The sequence below is a fragment of the Crotalus tigris genome, unplaced genomic scaffold, assembly GCF_016545835.1.
Source record: "Crotalus tigris isolate CLP2741 ecotype Arizona unplaced genomic scaffold, ASM1654583v1 scf7180000018103.2265978, whole genome shotgun sequence".
Classification (NCBI taxonomy): Eukaryota; Metazoa; Chordata; class Lepidosauria; order Squamata; family Viperidae; genus Crotalus; species Crotalus tigris.
Window position 1 is genome coordinate 2,106,247 of NW_024096824.1, and position 22,841 is coordinate 2,129,087.

General features: G+C 38.8%; 1 protein-coding gene across 4 annotated transcripts in view; it reads right to left on the bottom strand.

The window, feature by feature from the left end:
* The window catches only part of DAB2 (DAB adaptor protein 2), a 71,022-nt gene that overhangs the window by 17,883 nt on the left and 30,298 nt on the right, over nt 1–22,841 (bottom strand). For all 4 annotated transcript variants that reach the window (XM_039347953.1, XM_039347952.1, XM_039347951.1 and 1 more), the window contains exons 2-3: nt 1,937–2,138; nt 900–1,039 (exon numbers count right to left, since the gene is read on the bottom strand). In XM_039347953.1, the coding sequence (XP_039203887.1) occupies nt 900–1,039; nt 1,937–2,039 (243 nt within the window). In that variant the 5' untranslated portion in view covers nt 2,040–2,138. The remainder of the gene's footprint in view (nt 1–899; nt 1,040–1,936; nt 2,139–22,841) is intronic.

Consider the following 22,841-nt stretch of genomic DNA (forward strand, 5'->3'; position numbering starts at 1 on the left):
TTGTTACTTGTGCAAGTTATAGACATTGTGAGGAGTTGCCCTTGCAGGGCAAGTTGTTACTGCAGAACACTGACTACCTTCTTGCAGAATGCTGACTACCTTAGTTGGAGCCGGGGTTTTCCCCATCCCATTTGTTTACAAACAGTTGCTGCGAAATCATTGACTATTGCTACTATGACTGCCTGGGGCTGTTAAACACCATCACACACTGACTATTGGGGCTAGTCATCTTTGTTCCTGAAAGCCCCCCTTTGACAACGAGAGTCTGCCACCTCCTCATTTCACGTGAGCTTCTGCTAGAAAAGACACTTTACTAACACCTTGAGAGGCAGCTGCAGAGCGCGATGGAGGGGAGCGGGGCTGGGAGGGGCTGGGCTTTGGTGGCCTCTGAGGGGGTAACGCTACATATCTAACTATCATCTATCTATCTAAAAGCAAGAAAGCTGAATACAATTTATACGAGCTTCAGAATACTCATTGTTCTTGCAATATTTCCATTTCTTTTTTTCTGTATGCAAATTCTAGGTATTTTTCTCTTCTTCAAACACTTGTTTTATAAAAGTCACAAACATGACATTTGGTCCATCTTCAAATTAAGTCTGTGTCAGGATGCAATAATGAATTACTCCTAAAATTCTGGTAAATCTAGCTTTACAAGCACATCCTGTCCCACGTCAACAATCTATCACTATCAGAGCACTGAAGGTGTTATCTAGTTGGGTAACAAAATTCCTGCAAGAAAACAAACAAGCTCAGAGAGCATAAAGAACCTCACAATCTATCACACTCTCAATGCTGAAGATACTCGTTGGACAAAAAAAACCCATATCTATGTACATGATATGACATATCTATAGATCTAATAAGACTTAAACTTGCAAGAAATGACTCAAACCTACCTTTAATTTCATCATTGAATCCTGGCTCATTTTGTCTCCTCTTGCTTCTGGAACATCATCAACACCAATCAATTTGGCTTTGTACTTTACCCCATCACCTTGAAATCTGGCCAAAAGGAATTCCTCTGTCTTTTCCAATCCTGAAAAGTGAGTTTAATTCATGTAAGTCTATCTGAACTCTTGCTGTGGCTATAGATAACAGAGTACAGTATATGCATTTTATAACAGCCAGTGTTCCCCTTAACTGTGTACTGTATTTAATAAGTTACTAGTTTTTCTTCTGGATGCAATGAGCAGACATTCAGCCTGTAGCAATTCTTTTACCTTGCACTAGCCATAAATATATTCAAGCTATAATTTTGTATAAGGGAATACAAAGGGTCAATTCTCTGAACAGAAGGTTACATACACATAAAAGTTGAAAGAGCCAAGGTTATAAACTCAAAGAATTCTGCTATATATTGGCATGACCATAAGATGGCAGTCTAATGCAAGATTCTAATTAGTTTGCTTTTGATTCAGAATAGCATAAAATAAAAAGGATGCTCAAGACATTGAATATTATATCTGATGTATATTTTTGTACCCTATAAAATATATTGAAGATGCATAAACATCAGGTTCAGGATGTGCTGCTACTGAACCTACCAAATCTATTCATTTTATCAGCATGTTTTCCAAATTATATTCTCTGTTCTTGCATCAGTTTGCAAATACTTAAGGTACATTTGACAGGAACTTTGTTGTAACCTTCACATACTTTCCTCTACTACAAGCCTCCCCTGCAAACAATTCCTCATACTATCTGCTTTCCCAGATGCCATTCACTCACAGATACATTCATGCATTTCATTCATCAGAGAATATATCCCATCATTTGGACAACTTCAGGCACCAAATTATGAGTGTGGTCTGATTTAAAACTGTACTGAAACTAGATCCCCATCCTATTTTGATCTGCACCAAGCTGTGCTTGTTTTCTCAAGTCTTTTCCAGATGGTTTCAGGAATGATCTTGCTTTCCTTTTTATACCTTACCTTTCTTTTTCTCTTTTTTGGAAGGCTGTGGTTTGAGTGGCGTTTGCTGCTGGGCAGTTGATTGTTGACTGTTGACACTGACTGTTTCTGCTTCACTTGACATGGTGAGAGGCCAGCTTCAATTCCAAAGACAAAGACTGGGCTTAATAATAAAACTGATCTCCAGTTTCTGATCTTCAGAGGACAAGCATACCACTCTGACCTTCAGAAGAGAAAAATGATTTATTTCAGCCTGTGTTGCATTCAAGTAGGAAGGAACAACTCAAAGTAGATCTGTGCGGTTTAATGATCTCCACTCAGGAACAAATGTCTGATCTAGTAAACCTCCATTCTCTGTCTCTGTCTCACATTAAAAGTCAACAGAAAAATGAATCAGATTTGATCTAAAGTCAGATGAGGCCAAAAGTTAAAATGGATGACTTAGGTCAGTGATGGCGAACCTTTTAGAGATCGAGTGCCCAAACTGCAACCCAAACCCCACTTATGCATCGTCAGGTGCTGGGTGGGTGTGGCCCATTGGCTGGGCATGGCCCATTGGGTGAGCGTGGCTCTGGTGGTAACGAAAGACTGGGTGGGACTAAATAGTTCAATCAATCAATTCCAATTGTGCAAGATTTTTTTTTCCCACGAGAGGTTGAAATTGACTGATTGAACCTTTTTTTTTTTTTTGCACACGGCGGTGGAGGCCTAAAGCGAAAATGTTTTATAAAACCCCACTGAAGGCCTAGAACTGGGGCAACGGCGTGCATGCCCACAGAGAGGGCTCTGAGTGCTGCCTCTGGCACCCGTGCCATAGGTTCGCCACCACTGACTTAGGTCTTTTCCATTTTCCTTTACTTTTTAAAGAGCCCAGCACATTTACAGTAATATTGAACTATTTGAACCCCAGAGCCTCTTTTCCAGCGTATTCTTATCATATGGACATTTTAGGAAGCAACTGGGAAAAGATCCCCAAGCAGCAAAAAACTCAGTCCTTTTAAGTATGGCAATCTCCAACCTGAAAAGAACCTTCTAAATATGGCAGGATATGGAACAGAAACTTGCCTACTCCAATACAAATGCAGCTCAACTGTCCCCCAGAATCAGTGATAAAGAAAATCCACACATTCACTTTTAACAAGCTCTGAGGTAGATTTTCTGCATCTCTGTTTTTAATTTAGAATGTGGCACTCAAGAAACAGAAAGCTATAAAAGTAGTTTACATTAGGATAGAATATTTGTCCATCTCACTTCAGTATGTCATTGACTCTTCCAATTCTAGGTCTTATTAAATATGACTTTGAATGATAGATATTTTTTTTTGCATGGAAAGCATGTGCTTTACAACTGTACTAGAGTAAAGGTAATTTTTTTAAATTGAATTTGATGGTGATTTCATGGAACATCAAAGCAGTTGTCTTCAGTATATAATTGTTTTGTCATTGCCTTTTTCCAGTATTATTTTTGTTCCAGTATTGCCTACAGCCCTGACATTTTGATGACCTTCCATCCAAGTACAGATAAGGAGCAACATGCTTATTAATTTCCAATCCCAGAAAAGGTCAGATACTTCCATAATAATTACAATGGTGTGAAAAAGCTTTCTATCTTGCAATTCCCTGATAATAACAATAAAAAACCAGAAAGATCTTGATAGCAGTTACAAATTCATTGATAAATTGTGTAATCAACTTTTTGATGTTAGAATGATTCTTAAACTGATAAGATTAAAGTTTAATGGACTTAATCCAAGTTTAATGGACTTAATCCAATTTGGATTCAAATAGGTCATGTTAAGTATTTATGCTGGAAATGAACATGACTGTTTCCTCTTCTCCAAAAGGTTTCCCTACTCTGTAAATTCATCATTGCAAAAGCCAATCAAAAGGTTTCTGAACACTCATCTCTCCTAGTTGAAATGCACATTTAGATATGTGTCCTGCTCCTGTTTGTTCCATTTGTTCCCGCATCATGATGAGCAGCAAAAGATTATGTTATTTAATCTTTTAAATACTGTCTTCCCTTAAAAGAAGGCTATTTCTGTACCTTATTCTTAGATACTTAAGTACTGTATTATGAGTTTACTCTAATGTTGCAAAGTGGCCAGTGGCCTTATTTTATGTTCAGGATATGTGTGTGTGTGTGTGTATCTGTACATTTTAAACTTTTATGTTAAAGAATTTAATTCACTTTGTTTGGATACACAAGTATATTGTGTATCCAAACAAAGTTGCAGGTTTTCATTTATAAATGAAGACTCAAAATTTGAATTGTAACTTTAAGATGCTGCAAGCTACCCGGGGATAGCTTTGTTCAGAAAGGCATAATACAGTAGTTTAAAAATAATAATGATAATAATAAATCTCCTATCATTTTACAGCTTTTCTGGTTCCCCCTGCTTCTTGATCTAAAAATTTTACTTTAGAGAAAGTGTTTCATTATGATACCTTCCTTTGGGATAAACTGAAATATAAACATGAGACTGAAAACTGGTGGTGAAATAATAACTAGATCAGTGTTTCCTAACCTTGACAACTTGAAGATGTGTAGACTTCAATTCCCAAAATTCCCTGGCTAGCCATGCTGGTTGGAGAATTTGGGAAGTTAAAGTCCACACATCTTCAACCTGCCAAGTTTGAAAAACACTGTACTAGACAATCTTACACATACATACTTAACACCCCTCCTAACTGAGCAAAATGCCAGAACCCTATCTCATCTGTAAAAAAATTGTCAAAATATTTCAACTGCTTTTCCATCAGCAATTATTGCATCCAGAGGAATAATAAAAATAAAGACTTTTTGGCATGGGATAAGATAGCAAACTGTATCAGAACTTTTAGCTCAGATGACACAGATCTCATATCCCACGTGTGGTCTGAAAGAAACTGGCTCACATACGAAAGAGGGACGGGGCTATGGACAGAACCAAGGCCTCCCCATTCCTGTTATTTTATGACTTCCAGAGCAACTCATCAATCAAACCAAAATATTAAATGCCATCAACCTTTTGGCTGCAGCTTGCTAGATACTGTCAATTTCAACTCTCATCATCCCCATCAAGCAATGAGAATAGTTTTTTGGGAGCTACAATCCAAACTGCAGAGCACCAAGGCTTTAAGACTAAATTATCTCTCAGAGATCTTTGCAGAGTATGTATGTACTATGCAGTTTTAGAAAAACATAGCTGTACATTAAAATGTTTTTTAACCATCCTTGTGACTTAATATGTTGTCTGTGAAAGTAATGCTGTAGCAAGTAATAGCAGCCCAGTAAATCCTGCCAACAGGCCAGGTGTTGGTTTTCAATACCAGATTAGGTGATGGCTGCCTGATGGTGGTTCCCAACCTTTTCTATACCTCGCACTCCCAGAATGCTGATATATTCTCGTACCCCTTACAAAAGTTTGAAATAACGGCAACAAATTATGCATATACACTATAATTTTGAAATTTCTAAACCCAAGTTTTTGCACATATTGTCTCACACCGCCAGGGGGTGCGAGCAACCCTGGTTGGGAAACCCTGCTCTTGTCTATATGATCATATGTAATCCAAAACTTTTGCCTAAGAAGTAGCCACAGCTGAACCACTAAATCCAAAACCCACAGATGGTATCATTCTGCCCATATCATCTACTTTTGAGAAGCCACTAATCTTTCTACTTTTCCAATGAGGCTAAAATAGAATAGTCAGTTGCAGAATAATCTCATTTATTCCTACCAAACCAGTCTTCCCCAACCTGCTGCTGGGGAAAATGATAACTAGCATTATTGTCAAACAATATGAGTCATAAGTTAAACCTGGCCGTCCAGTACATTGACTTTGGTAGATTAAGTGATGCTTTCTCACTTTCAATTCCAGGCACTTCAATAAAGCAAGTAGAGTCATATAGTGTTGAACGGTACAAGGAAATCTACATTGTTTCCAAAATAAAATGGTTATGCCATTATAATTGCTTGACTAAAAGTCTTTCCTTTGACAAGCATTTTGAAATATTATAACAATATAAGGACTGTTGAATATCTTGAATGGGTTACAATCTCAGAATGCATATAGCCATAGAATCTGGAAGGTTATTGCAACAAGCTATGCAATATTGTTGTTGTTGTTGTTGTTGAAAGGAACTTGGAGGTCTTCTAGTCCAACCCCCTGCTCAGGCAGGAAACCCTTTCAGTCTCTTCTTAAAAACTTCCAGTGTTGGAGCATTCACAACTTCTGGAGGCAAGTTGTTCCACTGATTGATTGAACTGTTAGGAAATTTCTTAGTTCTAGGTTGCTTCTCCCTTTGATTAGTTTCCATCCATTGCTTCTTGTCCTGCCTTCAGGTGCTTTGGAGAATAGCTTGTTTCTCCTCTTCTTTGAGGAGATACCCAATTCCAGCAACCATTCTTTATATGTTTTAGCCTCCAGCCCCCTAATCGTTGCTCTTCTCTGCATTCTTTCTAGAATTTCAACATCTTTCTTACATCGTGGTGACTGGATGCAGTATTCCAAGTGTGGCCTTACCGAAGTATTTATGAAGTACTTAACCCAGGCTTGTTGAAAATATTAAAGTCTCAGAAGTACCAAATGTTCTTAATGCACCTGCTTTTTCTAGTCAAGTTTGGAAAGTCTAATTAAGATTGGATTTCAAAGGATTTAGAATAGAGGTACAAGTGTCACAGCCACTGGAGTTTTGAACATTCTTAAATATTAGTCTCCGGAAGCTATGATATTGTATCCTGCCTCACTCAGGGAAGTTTCCTATTAGCCACAAATATGATGAAGTTTTGATATTTTTATATTTTTAAATAACTCATTTCCATTGCTTCATTTTTCTTGGATCCTTGACCTGAATTACCATCAGGAAAATGATGAAAAAACATCAGACCTTGCACCTTAAGTACCCAGGAGTTTCATATTTCCCCCAACATTTTGTTATGCAGTATTTTACTGGATGCTGGCAGTAAAACATTCAAGGATTCAAGCTGAATTCCTGACAACTACAAGGGCATATCAGTGTAATTTTCTTGGCAGCAATATGGAAACATCATTACCTTTTTCCAGGATGTTTGTTCATTTCAGTCTACTGTACAGCTCTGAGAGGGGTTTTTTTGTGTGTGTTTGTGTGTGTGTGATCTCCTGTTCCCCTACTGCAGTGTTTCTCAACCTTGACAATTTTAAGGCATGTGGACCAACTCCCAGAAGTCCACAGCCAGCACTGCTGGCTGTGGAATTCTGGGAGTTGAAGTCCACATGCCTTAAAATTGTCAAGGTTGAGAAACACTGCCCTACTGACTTTGTAAAGTACAAGGAACTGAGGAGAAGACCTTGGAGAAGGCAACTATAAGACATTTGGAGACCAATAGACAACAGGGTGGGTAGACAGGAAGGTATTAGGAAAAGACTCAGATTGCTTCCCTGATTTTCTGGGTCATAACAGCAAGCAAAGGAAAAACACAGGCAGATTTGCAAGATTCTGGTTTGATAACCTATCTCAATAAAGGCTAGTTCTAGTCTTCTTGTGGAACCAATTTTCTGACCTGGTATACCTCATAAAGCTGACCCATACTTAAGTTTTTTTTTAGTTTGGCCAAGGTCAGCTCTGTGCTGTTACCTTCCATATTCCAGTTCTTCTCTTAAGAAAGATTCATTATTTCTACTGAATAATGGACTGAAGTAGCATGCAGTCCTAGTAAATAAATGCATATGTTATCCTGCATCTATTTTCCAGAAGTCTTTGGTTTAAAAGGGCATTTATAACTAATAAAGATAAATAGAATATAGGCTTTGAAAATGCTTATGATTAACTAGTATGTGGTCAGTATCATACAGAAGAATGGACATCAGGCACAATCTTCACATTTAAAACATTTTATTTAGTTACAATAAAATGTGTGTTGTTTATTTATTCAACTTCTATAGCCACCCATTTCAGTCAATGATTCTGGGCAGCTCACAATTCAGGACACACTTTACAATGAAAAATACTAAGAACATTTCAAAACAAAAACACTAAAAAGATCCAAATTAAATACACATGGAGACAAGATACTTGGCCAGTTAACAATACAGCCAGGAAATAGGGCCCTTAGCCCATTCAGTGCCCCAGGGCACGGAAACATAGCCAGGTTTGCAGATTTGTGTCCTCTTGTTTAGAGATATACATAAGCATTTCTCCTACTGGTATCCATGTATCCCCCACTGTGCTTTTAGCAAGGAACAGACATGTGAGGCATCCTTGATGCTCTCTGAGCTTGGTTTCCTTGTAGATGTTCATTACCCAAACTAGGTAACCTTGTCAATGCTAGCAAGAAATGTCTGCAAGAAAACAACCAAGCTCAGAGAGCACCAAGGCCATCTCATTTCAACCCTGAGCTACAAATATTCTTCTTTATTGGAACAGAAGAGTCTTTGCAAGAGAATCCCCCACTCAACCTAAGCCTGAACCATGTTTTCTTCCCTGCTTGTAATTTATCTCTCAGCTGAAACTACTGGAACGCTGACATGGGTTTTTGGAGTACAAAGGTTGGATCCTTAACAAGTTAATATTTTAGTCCCCATGATTCCTTTGATCCCACCAAGCTCTTCAGCTAAGGAAGACTTTTGCTCCTGAATTCCAGTTAATTCTGGAACTTTGCTTTTTCACTATTTCAGCAAAAAGAGGAAACTGTCCTTGCATGGCTGATTTGAAAATCCTTAGGACCCCAATGACCTTGAAACCTTCTATCCTTAGGCACAGTTGGATTTAACTTCTATTACCAACCTTTCTCTTTGTAAACTAATCACATTCAATCTCAGAACACTTTAGTGCAGGGGTCTTCAAACTTGGCCCTTTTATGACTTGTGGACTTCAACTCCCAAAATTCCTTAGCCAGGCACGCTGGCTGAGGAATTCTCGGAATTGAAGCCTACAAGTCATGAAAGGGCCAAGTTTGAAGACCCCCTGCTTTAGTGAGAACTGCTGTTTCTAAAATATAAGTCCATGGCTTTCAGGTTGTGGCCAAGAGTTCACAAATAGTGGTTAAACATGTTTCTGAAATATACCCCCATTAAATGTTGCATTATTTCTCTTCTGCACTGTCCTATATTAATAGGGATTATAACTTTACTTTAGAAAAGTGCTTTGGGGTAATAACAATTCTTAGAAAAGCCTTCCTCAACCTCATGCCCTGAAGAAGTGTTAGGAGAATGGGAAAGCTTGTGTTACATTATAACTAAAGCCTTTTTAGAAAAGACATTCACAAAGACGCATTTCCTATTGAACTTAGATCAATACAGCCTTATTTGAAGCTTTCCATTGGAATATTCCAAGTATTCCTTAATCCAATAGAACAGAAAAAAATACCTTGCCCCATTAGATATAACTCAAGCATAGAAGGAAACAGGCAATGAACATTCATAAATCACTAATTACCTCAAGATAAATGTGCAACAACAGTGCAGTTGTTGTAACCCTTTTGTTTTCAATAATAAGGCTCAGAAAACATGCATTTTGTATGAGACTGTGATAAGGTCTTAGAGACTCACATTTATAGATCTAACAGGATATGTTTTCCCCTCGTCTTGAAGAGGAAAAAAAGAATCAGCTGGAAACCACTAACAAGATACACATCAGAAGCATGGGAGAACAAAAGTCTTGTGTTACAAAGAAGCCAAGAGAATGGTTTCATACACGAAGAAACAAATGAGGCCTAATTGCTAACTGAGCAAGGTGGATGTGATTTTTGTTGTTTAAAAGAAGAAGGGCTCCAGGAACACTGTAATTCACAAAAACACTTAATACAACAATAGACACGTTATGCTAATTATATCTGGGTGTCAGATAGTTCCTTCAGAGAAGGAACTCTAGGAAACTCCTAGTATTTTAGGAGAAGAGCTACAGCAGGTGCTTTGACTGAAGTAGGTCTCAGTTAAATTCTGGCATGCCCAGCTAAAGTTGAAAAAGATTCCTCTTGGAACACTGGAAAATTCAGCCAGTACACAAAGTGAAAGGCAGTTCATCTCATGTCTATCAAAGATCTTGGATAAATATTTCCATAATTTCAATCACTTGTTGTATTTGGTGGGTTCACCACAGTTGTAATCTACCGTATATGCCGGCATATAAGGCGACTTCTGCAAGCGTTAAAATCGGCGCCAAAGACGGGGGTCGTCTTATATGCCGAGTCGTCTTATACGCCGGAAATACTGGTAGTTTCCGGCGTATAAGATGACGTTCTAGGAATGCGACTCGGCGCCAAAGACGGGGGTCGTCTTATAGGCTGGGTCACCTTGTACGCCGGCATATACGGTAGATAACATTAGGAAAGCACCCAATCATTTACCCTGGATTGGATGCTTCTGAACTACATGAACCAATGGCACTACTTATTAGAACACCAGATCAGTGGTGGGTCAGGTCAAGGTATATCAAAGCCAGCATTCCATTTGACTCTTCCAGATGCTTTTAGCAATCTTGTCAATAGGACACAAGCATCTAGACTAAAAATCTTCTTCTATTGTGGTCTTTCTATTCAGTCATTTTAGCCAAGTAACATACTGTAATACATTCACCAAAGAAAGAGAATTCTTTCTTCCTTCAAAACTATTATCAGAGCAACCTTCTTAAACCTATTATCTCCAGATGTGTTGAATTGCAACTCACCAACATGTTAGATAAGTAACTAGGTATGATGCAAGTTGTGGTTGAATGAACATAAAGATAGATTATGATTGCATCTGAGAACAACTACAGTTCTTGGGAAAATATAGCTTTGCATATTCCCTATGAATAACTGGTAGTTCCAGAAAGAGATAGCTCTTGAAGCTTCTTATAAGACAGGGGTTCTCAACCTTGGCAATTCTAGGAATTGAAGTCCACAAGTCTTAAAGTTGCCAAGGTTGAGAACCCCTGTAATATAAGAGATGCCTAAAAAGTTCCAGATGCATAATATAATGACCCTGGGACATTATCTTCAACCTTTCCAACACATCAGGATAACTTTAAAGAATAAAGCCCTTAAGTACTGAAGTATTGAAAGATAATTCTGCTATCAACACCCTATCTATTCCCTGTAAATTTTTGAAATTTTCCAAGTTTGATGCTGGGTTTCACCAGGGAAATTTACTTCGCTGTCTCCTGTCCTCAAAACAGAATTACCCCACTTTTCACCCAGTTTGAAGAAGCAATGCTTTCAAAGCAAAAGAGACTTTTGTCATGGGGAAGTGGTTTTCACACTTGGAAAATATGTATCCAAGTAATGGGAACATCTGTCAAAAGAGAAAATTACAGAACTCTCCACTTGTTACAAAGCTTGTGTAAAGCCAAAGTGGCCTGACATTTATAAATGGCAAGCAATAGTCCAAGCTGCTCACTAGTTATGCCTTGTACAATAGCACAATCCTTTATGCCTGCCAGCCTTGACCTACTATGATGCAGATCACATAAATCTCCATCCAAGACCTGTTCAGCTTTGTGCCTTGCCTTGGTTCTGCCTTTCACTGCTTGACAGAACCCAAAGAAAGCACACAAGAGAAGGAAGTGTGAATGTTGGATGTGACTTAATAGCTGGGTCACTGTGTGACTGGCAAGTCAAGTTCTATTTTCAGAGTTACATTCATGTTACAAATATGCCAGCAGGATCAGGGACAGAAACACAGCTTGTGTTTTCAAGGTCTTTTTTGACCTTGTAGATGCAAAGATATGAATGCTTGCTGAAGGCTTCCCACTGCTGAACATTAGCAAAAGTTGAAGAACATTGAAAGATTATGGCTCTGACAATGTACAGCTAAGCCATACTGTAATTTGGCTGTGGCTTACAAGGCTGTATGACCCCAGTCATTGTGGTTTTCTGTAAACCACAATTTATATCTTGGTATAGAGTTCATTCAATAAACTATAAACAAGCTGAGACTTATTCTAATGTGCAAACCTGTTCCCAGGTGGTTACATTTTTAAAATCTTGGTACCTCAGTTCAAATGGAAAGAAGAATTATCTGAAGGAAGTTCTTCATGATTACAAGTAGTCATCTTGGAAGCAATACAGATAGTCCTCATTTAGTGTCTACAATTGGGACCAGCAACTTGGTTGTTAAGCAAGTGAATATAAGAGCAGAGAAATGTTGTGAAGGTCATAAATGTGAGGACTGGTTGCTAAGTTGGTTTTTAGCACTATTATAAATTGGAACAGTCACTAAATGAGGCAGTCTCTAAGCAAGGACTATCCTTATTCACCTTTCATTCAAGAAGAAAAGGGTGTCTCTTAAGCTGGTCTATGCTGAAATCATAATTGAATGGGATATAGAGCCCTGCCAAAAAGGTAAACATTTCACTATCAAGGTCCTTTCATTTAATTTCTCTTTATGGACCTGCACCGCACCCATTGATCACAGGAAGAGAACATTCCCACGCTCACTTCACCTTCACAAATTAGGGAAAGCTGATGAGAGTTGACAGGCAGCTATCGAAAGTTAAGTTATGTAATAAGATCAGGTAGCATGAGAAACATTGCTAAGTAGACTGCCAACTGTATCAGTGCCCACGGTTGCCAGAGCAGGCATTAACCCCAAGCTACAATTATATACGCAAACATTTTAATTAGCCCAGAACTTCATAGACATCTTATACAAGTCTACTGTTTATTTTCATTTTGGCTCTGGGTATTTTTACTACCTTGAGGTCTATTTAAATGTACCCAGGCAACGGAACAGTAAATGCCTTATGCTTGATTTCTCCATAGCCTGGCACAAGTGTTTCTTAACCTCACCAACTTAAGATGTGTGGATTTCAACTCTCAGAATTTCCCAGGCAGCGTGGATGTTGAAGTCCACCCATATTCAAGTTCCTGAGATTGTTAAACACTGGTCTAGCAAATACTCAAGATTAATACTGTAGTCTCCATTTCACAGGCAGATACATAGGAAGTCTCAGAATGCTTATCCTACTCCTGCATTTTGCTAAGAATTTACATAGCTTGTAGAATTTAAGAAACTATGTAGCTTTTTGTGTTTTACATGGTTTTCAAACATATAGTGAACATACTGTTTGGGGGGGGGATTGTTTTGATCGTTTCCCATTTTCTTCCTAGGTAAATGAAGGTAATTAAAATGGGTAACTTTTGGCCTAGAACCACTTGTTTTAGACACCCAGAATCCCTTTGATTATATAGCAATGGCCTTGCAATAGCAAACTGTAAAGAATTTGTGGTTGTTTGAGTGTTTTAAGCCTTAATGTTAAGATAAGATTCGAAGTTAAGATGCTGAACTGGGAGATTCAGATTATAGTCCACTCTGAGACATGGAATCTCATGTGACTTCTGGCCACACTTTTAGCCTAGCCTACAGAGGTGTGGTTTTGGGAAAATCCTGGAGGAGGGAATCACCTCGAGAATAAGAATACTATATCTATATATCTATACATCTATATCTATATCCACACACATACACACAGATATACATGTTTAGTCCTTGACTTAGAACCACGACTGAACCCAGAATTTTAGACCTGAGTCATTGCCGTCATTGAGTAGAGTATCTGTAGGGCTGCTTTGCTCAACAACTGCAATCTGAGCTTCCTATTATAGTCATTAAGCAACTGCATACATTTCAGAATACTGAGAGTCAGAGCCTTTCAGAAGCCTTCAGTATTTTTTCTTTTGGAATCTACATCTTTCACTAGCATCCTTCTCCTTTCTGGGGGAGAAAATGGCTAGTGAAACCAGCATTCTGAAAGACTGCTTGGAAATGTGGTCATATGACTAAACAGGAGGGCAGCACAACAGTTTAAAATGCCTAGAAATGCTTTACTGGCCGTAAAAAGCATCTATTCCAGTGGTTCTCAACCTTTTTAATGCCACGACCCCCAATCGGTCGTAAGTCGAGGACTACTCAACCGGTCATAAGTCAAGGACTACTCAACTGGTGCAGAATGGGACTTTTGGCGGGCTCAACAGGGCAGAGACAGCCTGGACAATTCCTATTGGCTTTTGAAAGCCAATAGAATTAGACTCTATTCAAAAGAGTCTATTCTATTGGCTTTCAAAAGCCAATAGAATAAAAGGGAGTAGCACAGCTAAGGAAAAGGGGGAAAAAATGGCGGACTGCGTTGTTTGGCGACCCCTGTGAAATGGTCGTTCAACTCCAAATGGGGTCCCGACCCACAAGTTGAGAACCACTGATCTATTCCATGACTGTTGTGACTACACACAGTCCTTAAATAACCAGCTGTAAGTTGGGTACTACTTTTATATCGTAATAAAGATTAAAATTTAAAAGCAAGAACTGAAAAAAATTACCAATATTTAACACAGTAATTTCCATGCAACTCTGTCAAGAGCTCCAAATACATTCTAAGAAAATTGTGTGCTTTGTCCAATTAAAAGCTATCTATAGTTCCTGCATCTAATCCCCATATCTTTGGGAAATCAGTTAGTGCAAGCTAATTGATGCATTACTAAAGTATAGAAAAAGAAGGCCATCTTCTATTCATAGACAAAGATGTAGGCAAATTTAGAAGTCAGTGCAAAAGAACAATCTCACCTTAATTAGCTAACAATTGATGTTAGCAATAGATTTGGGCGCCTTCTGATTGGTCTTTATTTTTAAATCTCTTAAAAATTTAAAGTTCAAAGGTATACCCAATGCATTGTTAAAATCTGGCTGCCTATTTTATAATTTGATCAGTGTACTGTTCAATACACTAGGAAAACCGAGGCAGGTGAATTAATTCAGTAATCAAGACAAGGCATGTATAAATTCAGCCAACTTATTTTCATCAGTGTAGGACACAAGCATATTAATCTTCTTCCTTGGAGAAAAGACAAGTCCTTTACTTGTTTAGAAATAGCCAGGAAAGTATACTTTTACTTAGCAACAAACACACAATTTCCCCTCCTTTGCTCAGCCATGCACATGAATATTATAACTGAATGTATTCTGCTGGAATAGAATAAGTAATACAGCACTTAAACTGGGAAATTATGCCAAGAATCTGCTAGACCAGTATATCTCTTATATTCATACCACCAAGAATGGTGATATCCTTGAGTCAAGGGTAAGTCAAGAAAAGGATAATTCATGAATTGTTACATACTTCAAAAGGGAAGTTGTGAAATGAACTACAACATCCGTTCAAAAACTAAGGTAATTTTTTGCTTATACAGCACATTTTATTACATAGCATTTCAGTCATCAGCAAATGTACTTCCTTTGAAGAATGGATTTGTATTCCTTTCCTATCAATGAATCATAAACAGAACAGAGTATATGAGCATTAATCCTGCTCTTAGGGGATGGCATTCTCATTCAAATTTCTAGAACATCAATGTCCAATATTGATTTTACAATGTTCAAAACAGCATATGCACTAATTATGTCAATTACCATCACAGTAATATTTTCAATCACTATTCTCCACATCACACAAGGAGAACGAATGAGGTGGAGAAGATTTATCTATAAAGGTTAACAAGCAGAACCAGGATTCAAACTAAAGTTGTTTGAACACCTAACTTCACTCTAGAGCAGGGTCCCCAACCCCTGAGCCGTGGACTGGTACCAGTCTAAGGCCTTTTAGGAACCAGTCTGTGTAAGTGGAAGGCAAATGAGCAAAGCTTCATTTGTGCATGCACAGGATCTACTGTAGGTTGCATGTGAAACCATCTCCTTCCCCACCCATCCCCAGGTCTTCACTGGCACCAGAAAGGTTGGTGGCTTGAGAACTGGGCTATGTTGGGTGAGCGTGCAAAACCATTTCCCTCCCCCTGCCATCGTGCCAGTCCGCAGAGCTGGAAAAGTTGGGAACATTCTGTTCTAGAGCACTATTCTGTGCTGCTTTTAATTGCTCTTTTTTAATTAAGACATTTTGGAACTTCCCCAAGAAGAGATTTATTTCTAAGGCATATTGTGTAAATAAGATATATCAAACCATACAATAATTTATTATTAGGACCATTTTCAGACTGGGTTCAAAGGGTGTACAGATTGCATTGGGCATACTTCTGGATGACCTCTGGAAAGTTTGGGGCAGAGGTGGTGTGACAGTCTCAACAGTTTTTGATTCCATTGATCCTTCTTCTGGACCAGCTTGAGAGGGTTGGGTTTTCCCCATGGTACTGATAAAGGGTGAGGTTTATTTATTAAATAATTTATATGCCACCAATCTCACTGTTGAACAATTTTGGGCGGCATATAAAGAAATAAATAAACCTCACCCTTTACCAGCACTTTCTGGATCCAAAAATCCTGGATTGGTGGTTGTGGGTGAGTTATCTGGTTTTATAGCTGGCAGGAGTTATATATAAGATAGATAGCTATATAAGTCTTTTAAATATAAAAATGTGTATCTAGGCTTTACTAGTTCACATTAGACGAGGAATTATAAAAGAATCTATTCCTGTATAGATAATTAATAAGTCTGCAATGAAACAGTCCAGATACAACTTTAAAACATCTGTCCATGGACATGCTAATAAGACTTGGATGTCACAATTCAATCTGGCAGGTTATTCTTGGCAAGATCAGGATAGTGGGCTCTTCTGTACCCTACACCCATATTTATGGCATATATATTATTCTTCCATTATAAGTACATATTTGCCAGTTTATTAATTCTAGCTATCCAGAGGCTTAAGAGTCTGCATAGGTCTGTAAGAATGTTAGAGTCTGCATAGGTAAGAATGAATTAAAGCAGTGGTTCTTAACCTTTTTGAACGAATCGCCCCCTTGAGCCAATGAGGAAGTTGTCATCGCCCCCCTCCCCCAACATAACCTCTCAATCACAACATGGGAAATAATTCTTCAATTTATGCAAACACTTTTTTTGTTTTCTTTAAAATTGTTCATCAGGACATATCGATGCAAATAATTTATTTCCAGTCTTTTCCCCATATCTCCCATATTCTGGCTAATGGCGCGCCACTGTATGGGTAGAGGCTGCTGCACAACACGCATGAAGATAAGCAATGCATCTTCACATATGTACGGCGTTCTGTACTGAAGATAGCTGGAGGAACATTTGAAAACACAATTCAATCCACTAATAGCGAGTGATCTGATGTTTTTGTATAACAGATATACAGCCATTCACTGTACAAAAAAGTCTCAAAAGTGTCCCCCAAACTTCTCGCTCCATCGCCTCCATATCGCCCCCTTTTTGTTCCATCGCCCCCCTGAAAAATGAAATTGCCCCCTGGGGGGCAATATCACCCAGGTTAAGAACCACTGAATTAAAGCACAAATCCCTTTGCTTCAGGAAAACAAAACTTCTGTTGTGACACTGAGTTCCTAACAGAAAATATTTACAGTTCACTTTTCAAGATTGTACAACTGAGAGCTCGCTTCCTCGCCCTGGAATTTAAAGTGGCATTCTTTATTTGCTTTGTTTACTGATAACATCCAAGACAGATCAATACAATTTTTCAGATTCTTTCTTGAATGATTACAAGAATAATCCACTACTAAGTTCCTAAAATGTTTATATTCAAACTTAAATTTGTTGAAATGTTTTTGCCAAGTTTTTTTTTAAAACCTTCCCAGCTGTTTCTGATAGAGAAAATGATCTAAGATTCTTTCAAATTATATATTTGTCATCATGTCACATGCTGACTCCCCTCTCTATCAGGAGCAAACCTGAAAAAGCTAGTTCATGGCATCCTGACACATGATTTGGAATGTTTTCCCTTTAGAGATGCAAAAACAAGGACTCCGTTATCTCAAACCAGTTGGGGTAAAACAGCATACATGGAGTAAGGTTTTAGGAATAATATGCACTGGTGGGTTCTAGGTTAGGAAACAGTATGATGTTTAACAGCAAGGATTACTTTTGTTAGTCTACCAGGGAGGCATGAGTATGTATTTGTCGCAATGATGCCAAAAAATTCTTGGTTCCACCCATGAGTCAGTCTAATGATGCAAGGTTTATCTTGGCCAATAGATGGATTCCAGAACTAAGGCAACTTGCTCTGTTGTCAGGTACACAGCAATCGATGGATTATGCTCTTCATTAATTTACAACACTCTGGTGATGGTTCCAGCATCACAGTTGAAAGTTAATTATACATTATGTTGTGTTGAGGTTGATTTTTATCTCACTGCCTTTGTTTTATGTTACTGGAACCATGCAAGAGAATATTCCTCTTTTTGTGTATTTCTCATGAGTATTCAGTTAACCACAAGACCAGAACACTGGCCAAGATCCTAAATTCAAGTTTATCCTTGGCCATGGCTGCTCACTTGGTGACTCTGCACAGCTCCCAGCCCAACCTATTGCAGAGTTGTTGTGGGAAGGATGAAGTAATAGGTACAATCCCCTAAGCTGCTGGAGGAAAAGCAGGATGTACACCAGATTGCTATTACAATCTGTATTCTTCTCTATAAATGCAGAAGATCTGAAGCATATATACTGATAAATCTTGATATATTACATGTCCAAAGGATGACTGCTATTGTCCTAAGACAAGTGGTATATATTGTAATCTGTACCTTTTTGCTTAATTTCCGCTGGGTAGGAATTTCAGAATGTAAAATGAAAATTCAGTGACAATACAATGTACTTAGATATTTTTATTAAGAACTGAATTTAAAAGTTAAGGCTTTGGTATCATCAGAGTATAGATGACACCCAACTATACATCTCAACCCCAAGCTGCATGAGTGAAGCCAATTGTGTACTAACCTGAACAACTGGATAGGGAACCAACTTCAGCTCAATTCTGATAAAACTGAGTAACTGTGGCTCATTGATTGAGCCCCCTTTGGTTAGGTACATTTGCATCCTTGATCTTGGAGGAGGTGTTGGTCTTGATGAGTAGGTGGCAGCTGTGGCCAGGAGGGCCTTTGCATAGGTTTATCTTGTGTGCCAATTTCACCCTTTCCTTAACCAGGAAGTCACTCGGCAGTTCTTGGAGATCTCAGAACTAGACCACTATACTGCAATGAATTCTACAAAGGACTGCACTTGGAAGACCATCCAGAAGCTACATCTGTTCCAAAACACAATGGTGGAAACTGCCATGGGCATATCTCATGCCTCGTACCACTGTTAACTATGCAAGCTGCATTGACTGCTAACTGGCTTCTGAATGCAATTCAAGGTCATCACCCATAAAGCTCTTTGTGGCATAGGGCCTAGTAATCTGCAGGACTTCCAATCATTTCTGCCCACCCAGTACCTTCAGGCAGAGGCCTGTAGGTCACCTCAATTAAACATCACCATCTTGGGGAACAGAGAAAATGTGTCTCCTGTGTCGCTGCTGCTCCTGCCTTCTGGTAACAGCACTGCCTCAGAGATTCATATAGCTTCCCCTCTCCTGGGGTTCTAGAACAGGGGTTCTCAACCTTGGCAACTTTAAGACTTGTGGACTTCAACCAGCTTTGCTGGCTGAGGAATTCTGGGAGTTGAAGTCCACAAGTCTTAAAGTTGCCAAGGTTGAGAACCCCTGTTCTAGAAGGCCTTTAAGACCTGGTAGTACTCTAGAAGGCCTGGGAGTCGTGTGCCTGATTATTATAGCCCAGGTTGACACATTTTGCTTCAATATTTTAACTGTTTTAATTTGATATTTTTGTACATTGTATGTTGCACAATGTCTTTTGGATTGGACAGCCATAATAAATGTAACAATCTCATCTGAATTTCAGATTCTAATAATACTTAGATATAAGATAAATTAAGTTCACATATGCAACCCAATGACATTAAAATGATTTTAAGCCAAAATCTTTTGATGCATACACCTTTGAGCCATAATATGGTTTTCATTTATTTAAAGTTATTTAAAGAATTTATATGGCCTCCAGACTCAAATGCTGTGATTCCTGTAGGTGCACAATAAAACAAAAAAGAAAAAGTCCCAAAACAATTGCTGTTAAAATCGACAGGAAAAAAAGCCATATTTTAAAATGTCTTTCTGAAGACCAGTAGGGTCAGGGGTGAGATAATTCCAGAGGGCGGTCCCATCAGATGGCATTGTTTCAAGGAAGGGACTAGTTCTGAGTAGGGTAGTACAATCCTGAGTAGAAGCAAGAATGGACAATCTGGTCTTGGTAAGTAGCAATAGAATTTGGATTTACATATCGCCTCACAGTGCTTTACAGCTTCCTCTAACTCTGTTTCTCAACCTTGACAATTTTAAGGCATGTGGACTTCAACTCCCAGAATTCCACAGCCAGCATTGCTGGCTGTGGAATTCTGTAAAATTGTCAAGGTTGAGAAACACTGCTTGAAGTCTAACTGGTTTACAGAGGCAGCATATTTCCCCCAACAACCTGGGTCCTTATTTTACTGACCTCAGAAGGATGGAAGGCTGAGTCAAGCTTAAGTCAAGATGAGCCGAGGTGACGCAGCAGTTAGAGTGCAGTACTGCAGGCCACTTTAGCTGACTGTGTTCAGCAGGTCAGCGGTTCAAATCTCACCGGCTCAAGGTTGACTCATCCTTCCAGGGTAGGTAAAATGAGGACCCAGATTGTTGGGGGCAATGTAAATATATATATACATTGCTTACTGATGTACACCGCTTAGAGAGTGCTTGCACTTAAAGCGGTATATAAGTCTCATAAATAAATAAATAAATAAGCCTGGCAGTGAGCTGAATTAGCCTGCAATACTGCATTCTAATCACTGTGCCACTACGGCTCCTAAAGTTTAGCCAAAGACTGTTCTTCCTCAACTAAAGTCCTATAATATCTAAATACCATGCCAGAACTTTGATAGCCACACATGTTCAACCAAGGACAAAGATCTACAATTGAAATAATCAATGTACTGATAATGTTGGCTTGAAACTCAACAACAACTCAACATTAAGAAAACCAAAATCATGGCATCCAGCCCTCTCAATTCCTGGCAAATAGATGGGGAAAAAATGAAGGTAGTGATCGATTTTATTTTTCTGGGCTCCAAGATCACCTCAGATGGGGACTGCAGCCGAGAAATTAAAAGACGCTTGCTCCTGGGGAGGAAAGCTATGGCAAATCTAGACAGCAGAGACATCACCCTGCCAACAAAAGTGCGTATAGTCCAGGCCATGGTTTTCCCAGTTGCAATGTATGGCTGTGAAAGTTGGACCATAAGAAAGGCTGAGCACCAAAGAATTGAGGCCTTTGAATTTTGGTGCTGGAGAAGACTCCTGCGAGTCCCTTGGACTGCCTTGACTGCAAGGCGTTCAAACCGGTCAGTCCTAGAAGAGATCAACCCCGACTGCACTTTAGAAGGCCAGATCCTGAAGTTGAAACTCAAATACTTTGGCCACCTAATGAGAAGGAAGGACTCACTGGAGAAAGGCCTAATGCTGGGAAAGATTGAGGGCAATAGAAGAAGGGAACGACAGAGAATGACCACCACTACTAGTTTCCTGTAGATATTTAAAATTAGTGGGGAGAAGGTACAGCCCTGAGACACCTGCAAAGCCAAGTTCTAGGGTGGGACAACTCCCCCCAGAAGTGGAATTAGGGGGAAATCATTACAACATGGTGCCTCCCAATTCACCAAAGTGATCCAGAAAAATACCATGGTTAATGGTACTGAAAATCAGTGAGGCCATGACAGATGTATTAAGGTCATTGACTTGGGTGGCTAACACAATATATAAAACAGACCTAGGAATAAGCAGTCAGGTACCTCCAAATGTTTTAGATTTCAGTCCCCATAACTTCCAGGCAGCACAACCAAAACATCAGGTTGAAGAAATTGTAGCCAAACACAATTGGACTAGAAGGCAAATTGACTCATCTTCCTTTCTTCATTTTCCTTCCTAATCAAATATCCTTTTAGCAAAGCCCTCATATGTCTTGCTTGGCAACATTAGTGAAAAACTATATAAGGCTGAAAATTAGTCATATCCTCATCATCACAACTGCCTTCCAATTAATTTCCAGTAGAAGCAACTCTTCAGAAAAACATGTTGTAATGTTTACATTTCAGAGGTCCCTCAGAATTTATTACAGGAGTTTTCATCCAAAGAAATCCAAGAGGGTTGAGGAAGATACTCTCAGCATATGTTAGAACAAAAATGAAGACATTCAAGCAAAGTTTCTGTATGGCCATGATTTGATGCCAACTGCCCTATTCAGAAGTCTCACTAGGAATTTAGCTCCACACAATAAATGGCTAATATAACCTGAGGTTGACACACTATGCATCTCATTGCTTTAAGAATCCCATGGATTTACATTCATTCATTACATACATCCATACATTTCAAGCTATCCATAATCTGCCTTCCCCATACCTGGCAGCTTCAGGAAGTTGTGATCTCATATCTGAAGAGTATCATATTGAAAGACTAACTAGATTATAAAAACCTTGCTGAAACCAGCTTTCTGATAAACTCTCCTGCTGGCTGTATGTATCTCAGCTCTACAGAGCAGGCTAAGCTGGTTATCTTCTATATCTTTAATTGCTGTTACAGCCCCTTGCTGGGACTGAAAAAGATGACTCAACATTTACATGACTGAAAGAATGCAATGAGTACTTAAGATTTTGCACAACCATTGTAAGGGGCTGCTTTACTAATGAAACTACTGTGGTCTTCAAGCTTCCTCATAAATTGTACTCCTTGATCCTAATTGCTCCCAAATTCAGTAGCCCGAGAAGCCATTTTTAACCAGAGTTAAACATTACATCTTCACTCACATAGTCTTCTGCTTACAAAGCAATTTCCAGGTCTTCCTGGACATGTAGTCCAAGAGAAAATTCCATCGTTTGTATCAGAGGTCACAAAAGCATTGCTGAAAATTATTTTCCTTGACATGTAGTTGTCAACTGTACACATCAAACAGGCTGAGCGAACAGCAACCATCTCAGCTAATCAAGATTATACACAGAACACCATGAAACCTACTTATTTTAGATTTTATTTCATCAACAGAAGCCACAACACAGCCTGACTCCTATATCCTGCATTCTTTATCACACCTGTGAGGTAGAATCAGCCATCTCTCATTTTGCTTCACATAGTCAAGAAACCATT